At 39.1% G+C, this 12,630-nt stretch overlaps 1 protein-coding gene across 24 annotated transcripts in view; it reads right to left on the bottom strand.

The window, feature by feature from the left end:
* JAKMIP3 (Janus kinase and microtubule interacting protein 3) overlaps positions 1-12,630 on the bottom strand; it is a 138,641-nt gene that overhangs the window by 48,545 nt on the left and 77,466 nt on the right. For all 24 annotated transcript variants that reach the window (XM_067465766.1, XM_067465764.1, XM_067465765.1 and 21 more), the window contains exon 3: positions 4,313-4,810. In XM_067465766.1, the coding sequence (XP_067321867.1) occupies positions 4,313-4,810 (498 nt within the window). The remainder of the gene's footprint in view (positions 1-4,312; positions 4,811-12,630) is intronic.

Consider the following 12,630-nt stretch of genomic DNA (forward strand, 5'->3'; position numbering starts at 1 on the left):
TTGTTGTTGGCCTTTGTCAACAAAAACCAGTCATTCAAGAGTCTTCTGACAAATCGGTGCTTAATTATGTTAAATTCTGCTGTTTTATCTAGAAATTGGTATATTTTGTACTTAAGAAATTCACGTGATCTTGAAGCATGGCCAGTATATCCTTTGGTTTTGTATTTCTTACTGGGGACCAAGGATCTCATGGTGGACTACAGAAAGAACAGAAATCAGAAATCCAGCTCTTGGTCATAAATGGAGACCAAGAGGAGCAGGTGGCCAGTTTTAAGTTTCTGGGTGTCACTGTTAAAGAGGATCTGACCTGGGGCACCCATACAGCAGCGTTGGTTAAGAGGGCCCAGCAGAGATTGTACTATCTTACACTTCTAAGGAACCGACAACTGAATGATAAACTGCTGGTGACTTTCTACTTTCTCTCTAGTTGTGCTATAGAGAGTGTCCTAACTTTCTGTATCTGCACATGGTATGGTAACTGCACAGTGGCAGATAGGGAGGTGCTTCAAAGGGTCACCACTACTGCACAATTATTGGTTGCCCTCTTCCCTCTTTGCAAGATGTTTATATAAGTCTCATAGTCTTAAGAAAGCTCAAAACATTCTTAAGGATCCATCTCACCCAGGATATCTTATTATTATTATTACCATCTTGCAGACTATACAGGATGACAAAGACAAGGTCAAACAGACTGAGAGGTAGCTTTTATCATAGAACTGTAACTATATTGAACTCCATGGTTTCACATTGATGTGACATTGGGGGCTGTATGGTGGTGGTTGAAGTATGGAGGGATGGGTGTGTTGTTTTTGTGGTGTGTGCTGGGGAAAGCATTTAATTGTGTTGTGCAATGTACAATGACAAGAAAACTATTCTATTTTATTTTTTCCCTTCTTGCTAAGAAGAGCTCGGTTATTGTCAGTATGAAGAAGATATAACCATATGAAGAAATAATGATAGGTGCTCTGCAATTTAGCCTATAATGTCAAAATAAATCAACACTGGTTTGCTCAACTAAATTACTATTTTGTTTCCTATACACTTCACAGATGGAAGCAATGTTGAGCATGTTGCACTGTGTTTAATCCTAGAGCTATTACTGAATGGGGCCGTTGACATTAACATGAAAATGTCTCGGTGTTGTTAGTTCAGTAACCCCTTTCTCTTCCTAATAGGCTAGTACTTCCCTAGGCAAACATTAGCCTTGATGCTTTTCTCATGAGAGCAGTTAACTTTTATCCTTTGACTACTTAACATTTAAATACATTGACCACACAGAGAATTACTGGGCCCAGAAATCTAGATTAAAACATGATGTCCACATTCAAATTATATTTTGGGTCTCTATTAAACCTCTTGCATAGAGATATTTAAACTATAGTAAGCTGCAAGGTAAGAAAAGAAATGTTTCTTTATTCAATGAGAGAGTAAAAAATAACAATGGAGAGAGAAAACAGGATGCCACCAGTTGTGAGATCTTTCACTAGACCTTAATTTTTGATTCCACTCACCAATCAATTGCTGTTCCCCATAAAAAAATTGAAAGTGCATCTTACTGCTGGTAAGAGGTGAAATTTTCACTAAATGATTATGTTTTAAAAATCTCAAGATTAGAGGACATTTTCAAGAATTATTAGTTTTCTGCAACGCAATCCATATTTCAATTAAAGTCTACACTCAGTCCTCCACATTCCCTGGGGTTGGGTGCAGACTCCTGGTAAAGTGGAATAACCATCAGTTTTAAAAAGCCTATTTTTATCTGAGAGAATAGCTCTCTAGTAATCTCTAGGTCCTCCAGTGTGGACGGTGACCATAGAATCACACTGGAGGACCTACAAATGCACATAAAAGCTTTCTCTCTAGGAATCTCTAGTTCTCCAGGTTGACTTCAGGTTTGACCATGCAGGCACACTGGAGGATCTAGAGAAAATAGAGAAAATGTATTAATCAAATCCCTAAATAATCAAATCTGTAAGAATTAAACTAGGAAATGTGGAGGACTGACTGTATTCTGATTAGATTCAAAAAGTTGTTTCAAGGCTAAATTAAATGTCACACCCAGGGTCGTAGCCGGGGGGGAGGGGGAGGGGTTAAGGGTTCTAACCCCCCCCCCCCAATGTGGTTTACTCATGAATTTTAACTGGTTAACCAAGTGGAAGGCAAAAGGAAGAGGGGCCGACCAAGGGCAAGATGGATGGATGGCATCCTTGAAGTGACTGGACTGACCTTGAAGGAGCTGGGGGTGGTGACGGCCGACAGGGAGCTCTGGCGTGGGCTGGTCCATGAGGTCACGAAGAGTCGGAGACGACTGAACGAATGAACAACAACAAACCAATTTATGAGTAAACCAGGTTTCCTTTTTAACCTGACACATTTCAGGGCAGGTTTGAACTTTTAACCCCCAGGGGTATGGCCCTGGTCATGCCCACATTTACCGAGACCATGTGTGCTCTCAAAATGTGGCATGAACCAGCATTTTTAATACCAGTTCTTAGTGCATTTTGTCCTGTGTGGAAGTGACAACATGGCAGTTCTTGGAGATGGAAGCCCCCTTCTCCTCTCCAAGCTCCACTGCATCATAATTACCAGCAAAGAAAAGAATGGCCAGCCTCCAGAAACAATTAAAGACAGTTTCTGCTTATTTTGAGGGCAAAACAGGGGGCTGGGAGCACTGCCATCTCATCTCCCCAGAATGCCTGTAAAGTAAGATCTCCATTAAATTTTCAGCATCCATTCAGGATATTGAATGTTTCTGAACAGATTCTTGACCATGAAAAACTGGATCATTTACTATGAAACTGATGTTGTATTTGTCATTGTCATTCTTATCACAGAAAACAGCAACACGATCTATCAACATAATAAAGCAGTTGAAGTTCTACATCAAGCATTGATCTGCTATGAATAATTAACTGGAGAAAGAGTACCTTACTACAAATAAGAATCCCACAATGGTGTTGGAAAACATTAAGTGCAGGTGTCATTGTGGACATGGGAGCATTATACATAAATTTACACTTAGTAACACGTATATATCGTAGTGCTGATCAATACCAAGTAGAACATACGGATTGCTAAAAAATCAGGCTATTGTAACACTAACTAATATAATAAAACCTGAAAAACCAAACAGTTGTAAGGGAATAGAAATAGTAAATTTCAAGAAATGATGTACACAAACATCAAAGCTTCTCAAGTAGAATATTAAAACATTGTCATGCCTAAATTTGCATATGAACTATTGCATGCATGTATTAATCACAGAAGAAATATATAATATGTAGCAGTACATATCATACATAAAAACATATTATATAGCAATATTTATAACATAATATTTTCAATATCTAATATATAGCAAAATGTAAAATAAAATGATAACAGATATAATATAAAATATTTACATAACAATATTTGTATAATGTAAGTGAAAATACAGATTGTGTAAGAGTTCCTTTACATATTATCCTTTTGGTCACATAGATTCATTTGGAGGTGTGAAAAAAAAGCTATGAAACTATAAAACACATGATTGCATTACATTTTTAAAAAACGGTAGCATATTAATAATTTTTATGTACAACATATGCATAGCCTTCTGTTCACTGGCTATAACCCAAGAAACAAGAGTCTTATGCATGTTTTTCATAAACTTCAAAGTTGTTGTACCTTATGATTAATTATTTCCATTAAATCGGCATAACTGCACTTAATATTGTTTTGAATGGTCAACAGACACTATGTTTATTTCAGCTTAGTCTCCATCTTAACAAAAAACAGCAAAAGACGTCAAGAACTATGAAGGTGAAAATATTTCCCTTATTAACTGTATTACAATAAGGAAGGGTTTTTATGCCTCAGTAACTATAAAGCTTTGTCTAGTGAAAAGATAAGTAGCTTTGCCAAATCATTTGCAAAAAGTCCTTGAATTATAGCAAGCTTTGAAACAGAACAACCAAAATCCTCTGAGTACTAACCGGCACTGAAGTGAAGCTCATTCCTTGTGGAACTGAAATGATCATTTAAACAGATGATGTGACAACAGAGCAAGGGACAACCTGGATCAAAATCTTGCAGCATGTTATTTAGAGCAGAGCATATGTTTCTGGGACAACCTCATCACAGGCATTTTTTCATTAGTGCTGGATGAACCTCAGAAGGATCAGCAAGCCTGCCCAGATTAGTAACCCAAAAGCAGGATGCTTCATCATGGGTATTTAAACTATTTTTAGTATAAACATGATGGCAATAGGATGATGCCCTTCCCCCTTCTCCTGTTAAAACCATCAAAATGATTAAAATCTGCACATACCAATCTGCGAATCTCTCGTTCACACTCTCTCTTTATTCTGGTGATTTCTTCTTGGTGAAGGTGATACACGCTCCTTATCTCTGCCGCTTTAATTTTGTCAGCTTGAACGACCACGGATAAAGCCTCTTCCACTTGTTTTTTAGCCCCCTTAAGCTCTGAAATTTCCTGCTGCATTTTGGTTTTTTCAACTTCAAATCCTTTCTTGGCCTCCTCCTTTGCTTCGGCGAAGAGGACAGTCTTAACCTTATCAGGCGTCCCATCCCGTACGGCATTAAGCAAGGCCTGTAGTCTTTGAATTTCATTATCTTTAATTTTTATGACTCTAAGAAGCTCAGCTTCATGCTGTCTTAAAAGTCCTTCCCGAACAGCCTGGAGTTCCTTCATTTTTTCTTCATGAAGTTTGGCCTTGAGTTCTGTTACATTCACTATGTTTTTATGCTGTTCGTGTTCTTTGATCTGCCTCACTTCCTGGTTTTTCTCCCTCTCCAATTTGCCGACCTGGAAGAAAAGGAAGAGCAAGAAAGGATCACACAGTATATTTTAGGTTTATCTTATCAATACCTAACACATCGGGGATGCTCTAGCCTTGGATTCCTGCACACACTCAGTGTTGGACTTAGACCACGGGGGAACTTCCAACTCCTCAATTCAAGGTTGGATACTCTTCTCATGAAATCATAAAATTTGTGAATGTATTTAATACACCTATTTTTTACCATCAACAGTAGCAACTAGTGTGGTGCCCACATCAGTACAATTGTAAATAGATGGCATAGAAAAGATGGAATTAGCAGCAATTTACAGGACAATCTTATATCCTGGCTGTGCTGTGTAGATGGAAATAGGAGATAATTTTCTTCTATCTTGTATGGTGAATGTAAAGAGAAAAATGCATGTATAAACTCTATTAAGAGAATGTAATGCTAAGTGTCAGTATTGTTTGCTAAGCAAAAGTATGATAGCTGGGGCCTTATGCTGGTCGTGCAACACGGGTCTGAATTAATGAGGAAAACACATGCGCAAGACAGCGCAGTGAGTGAGAGATGCAGCTGTGTCAGAGTTGTGGGAACATTGTTCGCCAGAAAGGGGAAGAGGGAACATTTCTATCCTGTTTACTGTCTTCGTAAGCTGTTGTTTATCATTTAACAGTAAATAACTCTAACATTACTTCGCTCGCCTTAAGCACTATGCTTGGCTTTTTGTTGCCCCCCCCTTTCTGTGTCCTCCTTTTCTGACCCACATTGCGCACATCTTCCCTTCATTAATTCTGACCCGCATTGCACAAGTAGCGTAGCGTTGAGTCCCAGCTATCATACTTTTTGCCATTTGCTACTTGGATGGGAGACTACCAACAAATACCTGGTGCTGTAGGCTATATATCAGAGGAAGGAACTAGTAAAGCATCCCTTGCCTAAGAAAAACCTCTGGAATTCATGGGGTCACCATAAGTCAATGGGCAACTTTAAGACATGCACATGCACACATACATTTTCCAATCATCTCTGCAATCATCATTGTAAAGAAGAGGCATATTATGTCTAAAAGAAAACTACACATTTGATATTCTTTAGATTTTTGGGTGGCATAATAACTAAAATCATATAAGGCAGCAGTTCTTAAAGTGTGCTCCACTGAGCCCTTGGGGTTCTGGGAAGCATACTGAGGAGCTCCGCACTTTCCTCCTCCTCTTCTCCCTCCAAGCACATGTGACAGGGGCTTTCCCTCCTCTTTGTTCCCCCTCCAAGTACACAGTAGTTGTCCCTCTTCCTTCCTGCTCCTCCCCATCCAAGTGCATGCGGTAGCAGCTTTCTCACTGCCAGGGAGGGAGTGACCAAGGGAGGGAATGAATGTGGGCCTGAAAAGGAAGGCATCATGCAAAGGTAGGGCGGCCCTGCTGAGGTCAAAGGCAAGATCGCTCACAAGCTCAGTCTTCTTGGCCAGGCCTCCTTCCTGCTCCCGCCAGCAGCTGCAGCAGCCGCAGCATTATCCTCCTGAGGCACAGACCCCTTCCCTCATGGCCCCTGGGGTTGCTCTTATTACTCTTATTACTATTATTACTAATATTACTGCAGAGGCTGGATTGCCATCTGCCAGTGGTGCTTTGTGTTTTTCCTGCATGGCAGAAAGGGGTTGGGCTGGATGCCTTTGGAGTCTTCCGTTGAAATACTGTTAAGTTTATATTGGTTAAATTGTTAATCATTTAAAATATTGTAATGTTCTTTCTTTCCTTTTTTGCACTGTAAACAAGATATGTGCATTGTGTATAGGAATTTGTTCATATTTGTTTCAATTAGTTCATACAATGTGTCAAAAAGCTTGCCCATCCCTGATATATGTACATAATACAGAATGTAATATATAATATAAACATTTATTGGGGCTCCATGAAAAACTTTTGCTTCAAAAAGGGGTCTACGGCTGAAACAGTTTGAGAACCCCTGATACAGAGGTGTATTATTATATATGCTGGTACATAATGAATTGTGGCTATATATACAATTGATTGTATATTGAATTGTGGCTATATATACAATAGGACTCTACTGATTGTTTGCTGCACCGAAAAATTATTTAATTATTATTATTTATTTACGTCATTTTTATCCTGCCCATATCAGCCCAAAGGCGACTCAGGGTGGCGTACAAGTCAACAACAATTAGATGCCATATATAAAACTACATACATTGGTAAAAAGCAAAAACAACATAATACATTTAAAAACCATAAAAGCAGTAAACAATAAAAATTATAAAAATGTTGCCTTCTTGGTCAAATCCTCAACCGTTCCATCGTCTTAGCTGTTCCTAGTTCATTTTCTTGTTTGAGTTTAACTGGTCATGCTGTAATTCCAAATGCTTGCTCAAAGAGCCAGGCTTTTAGTCTTTTTCAAAAGGTCAGGAGGGAGGGGGCTGATCTAATGTCTCTAGGCAGGGAGTTCCACAGCTGAGAGGCTACCATAGAAAAGGCCCTGTCTCTCGTCCCCGCCAAACATGCTTGTGAAGCAGGCAGGCTTGAGAGCAGGGCCTCCTCAGATGATCTCAAGTTCCTGGAAGCTTCATAGGGAGAGATACGTTCAGATAGATAAGCTGGGCAGGAACCCTTTAGGTGCTGTTTTCTGCACCAAACCCACCACAAACCCATATCTCAAATCATGTGGATTTTATGATGAATTAATATTGAACTGTGAAGATTTTTGTCAGTCCAAGATTATTCTCAAAAGAGTTTCTTGACACTTAGAAATATGGTTTTTTGCTGCATTTTAATTCATTTGTATAACATGTTATAGGATGGTATATATAAGTATGGAATACATGCATCCATCAATATAGGATAAAATCACTCTTTGATTTTTAAAATTAATTATTGAGACTTTTAGTAAAGTATTTTTGGGATTATACATTTTGGGTGATTCACTTCTTAATAGAAAAAAATCCCCTACTTTTATTGATGTTTAAGTTGTGAAGCTGCTTCACAAGCAATTCAACACCGTAATACTGCTGAGCTAGATAGTCAACACACAATTTACATGACAACTTTGTGGTAATACTCTGCCTCCTAACTGCAAGTGAATTTCAAAGAGATGCAATACATTCAAAACTCCAGGCTGTAATTGCTTGTCTGCAGCCGATACTAAAGAAAATCTAGGTGCAACTATGCTCAGCACATTGCTTGTTTTCCATTAGTGGCTGCTTGCTTTGCAACATGCAATAAAATCAATTGTGAAATGCTGCATGGCTTGCATTTATATGCTAAAATACTCATGATGAATACTTCTTAACTTATCAGACGAGTGTCCATAGAAGAAACAGTGGGGTAATATACAGTAAGTACAACTACAGATATATAAATTTGCATTAGCACTCAATTTACCAGCACTCCATACTTCTAAAACTGGATCAGATCTTAGAAGTTTAAGGCTGCAGTCTTAAACACCCTTAAGATTGAAGGTCACTATTTTATCCCAGAAGGTCTCTATTTCAGTGAATCCTCATTCTATATTTTTCTTTAATTTGTAAATACTGGAACCATGAGATATTTTTGTATAGAAGATTTAATTCTTCTTGGGGTTTTAGTATAAAATTTCCATTTTGCCCCAATAGAATTTTTTTAATAGTTGCACTCTCTTTTTATTTTATTTTCCCCCTTTCCATAAAGATTCAATAAAAATATTTTTTAAAAAAAAGACTGAGGGTCACTAAAATAAGTAATGCCTCCTTTGGAGTAAACATTCAATGACATAAGTGTCTGCAAAGGCACTCATGATGAATGAAATTGCTTGCGTTATTTTTAAACCACAACAGTGCTCTGAACAATAAACCTCCTTCCTTATCTATGAATTGATGGGGCTGCCATAAGCTGACTGTGCTATTGTCACTTTTTAAAAAAACCTTATCCATTCCAAAGGAGGCAAATGGATTTGCTGTCCCACAAATCTATGCCTCAAAAGATGTGCACCAGCTGTGCCCGTACCTCATGAAGTTCGACTTGGCCATGGTGGTCCATGCCCTAGTTACCTACAGATTTGATTACTACAAGGTACTCTACATGGGGCTGCCCTTGAAGATGGCCCGGAAATTGCAGTTGGTGCAAAGGTCAGCGGCCAGATGATCAACTGGAGCAAGCTACAGGGAGCGGTCAACCCCCCTGTGCAAACAGGTCCACTGGCTGCCAAAGAGTTTCTGGTCCCAATTCAAGGTACAGGACCTGCCAATCTTCGAGATTGCATCTTCCCTTACAAACCAGCTTGAGCCCTAAGATCATCCGGGGAGGCCCTTCTCTTGATTCCACCTCCGTCTCAAGCGTGGTTGGTGGGAATGAGGAAAAGGGCCTTCTCGGTGGTGGCCCCCCAGCTCTGGAACTCCTTGCCTAGGGAGATCAGACTAGCACCTACCCTGTCCATCTTCCGCAAGAACCTAAAAACATGGATGTTCCACCGTGTCTTTGACTAGGCAGTTCCAAAGAACTGGCCAATGTTGCCTAAGTTTCCACACTTTAGCATGGCCCTCCGCTCTATAATTTTGACATTGTAACACCCAAGAGCACTATTCTCCTAGCCCTGCCTTATTGAATTTTGCACTTTCCCACAGCTGTATCGAGGAATTTTACAGAAACTCAGAACCCTCTGAACTCTGCACTCGATTGCTCAGCATGGTACTGTTTTTATGATGTTATATTTTACTGTGATATGTTCTTATTTTGTTTTGTTTTGATTGATGGTTTTAACTCTGTGTTCTCTGGGCTTGTCCCTTTGTAAGCTGCCCCATGCCCCCTTGGGGTGATGGAGGTGGGGTATAAAAATAAAGTTGTTATTATTATGATGATGATGTGAAAACCTTACTACATACTCAAAGGTCCTTATACTTTTTAAGCAAACTGACTACTGTTTCGGCAGCCTGGGTGAAGGCTTTCTACCACTTCCTTGCTGCTTCCCTTTTTTCTCTCCCAAAACACCATCCCTTTATTTACTCTAAAAACATCCCATCTTCTCCTACACCCTTAAAATAAAAAACAATCAAATTGGAAGAGATCAAACAAATCCCTGAGCCTAACACCTAACCCAAGTCATAACACATGATTTTATTCATCTCCCTTCCCTGAACCTCTTATTGGTGAGGCTATAACATCAATTTAATAATTTAGTCTTTTGGCAAATGAGTTTGTCTTTTCCTCTTTACACTGTTCTTGGATGAAACTATCCTTGTCAAAAAGGAGTTGTGTTATCTGGCTTCACAGCCTGTATATTTAAGAACATATAACAGTGCGCTGAGAGACAGGCTTATTCAAATATCCAACTTCAGTTTGTAGAAAGTAACTCCATAGCAGTTGAATGTGAAGCAGTGTGAAGGTAAGATTTTAGTCATCTAGACTATGGTCATCCTTTATTAACCACTTTTGCAGATTGGATGATAGAACCATGGAGTTGGAAGAGGCCTATTGGACTGTTCCATACTTCTTATCATCTCCACTACCCTTCTCTGAATCTGTGATATTTGGTGATATTCTATGGCTTCTATTGGAATGCAAGCTCCACCTATTGAATTTAGGACAAAGTACTTGTACAATATGAACCCTGCATCTGCATATGCTCTCTTTTGCCATTTTCTAGATCTTCTAGTGTGATTCTATGGCAGGGGTCCCCAAACCTTTTAAATAGGGGGCCAGGTCACAGTCCCTCAAACTGCTGGAGGGCTGGATAATAATTTGAAAAAAGCATGAATGAATTCCTATGCACACTGCATGTATCTTATTTGTAGTTCAAAAAACACTTTAAAGCAATACAATAATTAAAATGAAAACAATTTTAACAAATATAAACTTACTAGTATTTTGATGGGAAGTGTGGGCCTGCTTTTGACTGATGAGATAGGATTGTTGTTGCTGTTGTTTGCTTTCAGGTTGTTTCAGACTTAGGCTGACCCTGAGCGAGGGCCGGGTAAATGACCTTGGAGGGCAGTATCCGGCCCCCGGTTCTTAGTTTGAGGAGCCCTGTTCTATGGTATGCCTCCAATGGAAATTGATCAAAGAGTTGTGCTGGAGGTCCTAGAAATCTTCCAGTGTGCTTTTATGGTATGCTTGGACTAAGAGCCATTAATTTCAATGTTCACTATTATCTTTGCTCTCATGTTTCCACAATAAATCCAGGAAAATATCCTCAATGGCTAGTGTGTGTGTGTGTCACACTGTACTTTGAATTCAGAAGTGAATCACAACAGCAATCAGGAAAATAGTGGAAAAATAGTAACACAAACAACTAAATATGGTTGCCTCACTTGAATTGGGACAGGTGAAGGGTATGCAATAATAATACATTAAGTACTAACAAGTTGTTGACTTTTCAAAGTAGCCTGAAGGTCCAGAAGGTATGGGACAGCGGAGAAAATCATGGGACAGCATATCCTGGATGTTCCTGGCTTCCTTGCATGCTGTCCCCGGCTTGTTAAATAAGGATATGGGTAGTCACTCATATACTCAGGGCTTCTTCTGAGCACACCACTGAGTCAGAGTCAGGATGGAGCCCCACCAGAAGTAGCCCTGTGTCATATGATGGGTTCCACCCCAGCTCCATCTCTGCAGTGATCTAGGACAGGGGAAAAACCCTGTCTGATGAGGTCCATAGTCTAAAGCAGGCATGGGCAAACTTCAACCCTCCAGGTGTTTTGGGCTTCAACTCCCATAATTCCTAACAACCAGTAAGCTGATTGGGAGTTCCGGGAGTTGAAGTCCAAAACACCTGGAGGGACGAAGTTTGCCCATGCCTAATCTAAAGATAGGCTATGGTGATATTACTCAAATGATTCTTGTCTCCTTTCTAGATGAGTTGACTAAACTAAAAAAAAGGTTAAAAAAAAGAAATAAAACATTAACATATCTTTAAATCCATTACTCTTCTTCTTTTGCTGAGGAAAAACAACCAGCCAACTGCTTTAACTAAAAAGAGTTTCATCCATTATCCTTGGCAGCACTTGTGAAGCTGCAGGGAAATCACTGGTAATGCTTAGATACACACTCCAGTGATTCATTGAACATACAAATGGGACTTGTCTGACATTTACAGGCTATTTAGAAGTTACAATGCTGGAATGTGCTCTTTGGAAACTTTCTTTGTTAGAATTCAGGATTCACTCAGAATGAAAATGACAATATGCATAATTTATACAGCCAGATTTCCTTTGCCATGTAAATCTGGCCGCCTGTGACAAATCTTATTTTATGTCATTAAAATAATTATATCCCACTTTTCAATTAATTTATATCTCACTTTTCAATTCGAATTATAGGTATCTTATTCACTTGTTGCTTTAGTTATTTCATCACTGCATTGAAAAGTAGACAGCACCTATACTTCAATGCAGTGTTGAAATAATTAAAGTAACAAGTGAATAAGATGCCAATGGGCACAATGGAAGCAAATAAATAAAAATCAGTCAATAATCTAATATTAAAATGAATAAATGATACAAAGAACACAGGTAAAAATCAATCACTCTCTAATATTAAAATTAATAAAAGAGTAAAAAGAATTCAGACCTATGGTTCTGCAATAGTATTTTACCTCTAATAGTGGGTTGTTGTAGGTTTTTCAGGCTGTATGGCCATGTTCTAGAAGCATTCTCTCCTGACGTTCACCTGCATCTATAGCAGGCATCCTCAGAGGTTGTGAGAGGTTGTCAGACCTCACAACCTCTGAGGATGCCTGCTATAGATGTGGGTGAAACATCAGGAGAGAATGCTTCTGCAACATGGCCATACAGCCTGAAAAACTAACAGCAACCTAGACCCAGAAGTGGCCTTCATGGCTGATAGAACTTGTCAAAAG

The sequence above is a fragment of the Anolis sagrei genome, chromosome 3, assembly GCF_037176765.1.
Source record: "Anolis sagrei isolate rAnoSag1 chromosome 3, rAnoSag1.mat, whole genome shotgun sequence".
Classification (NCBI taxonomy): domain Eukaryota; kingdom Metazoa; phylum Chordata; class Lepidosauria; order Squamata; family Dactyloidae; genus Anolis; species Anolis sagrei.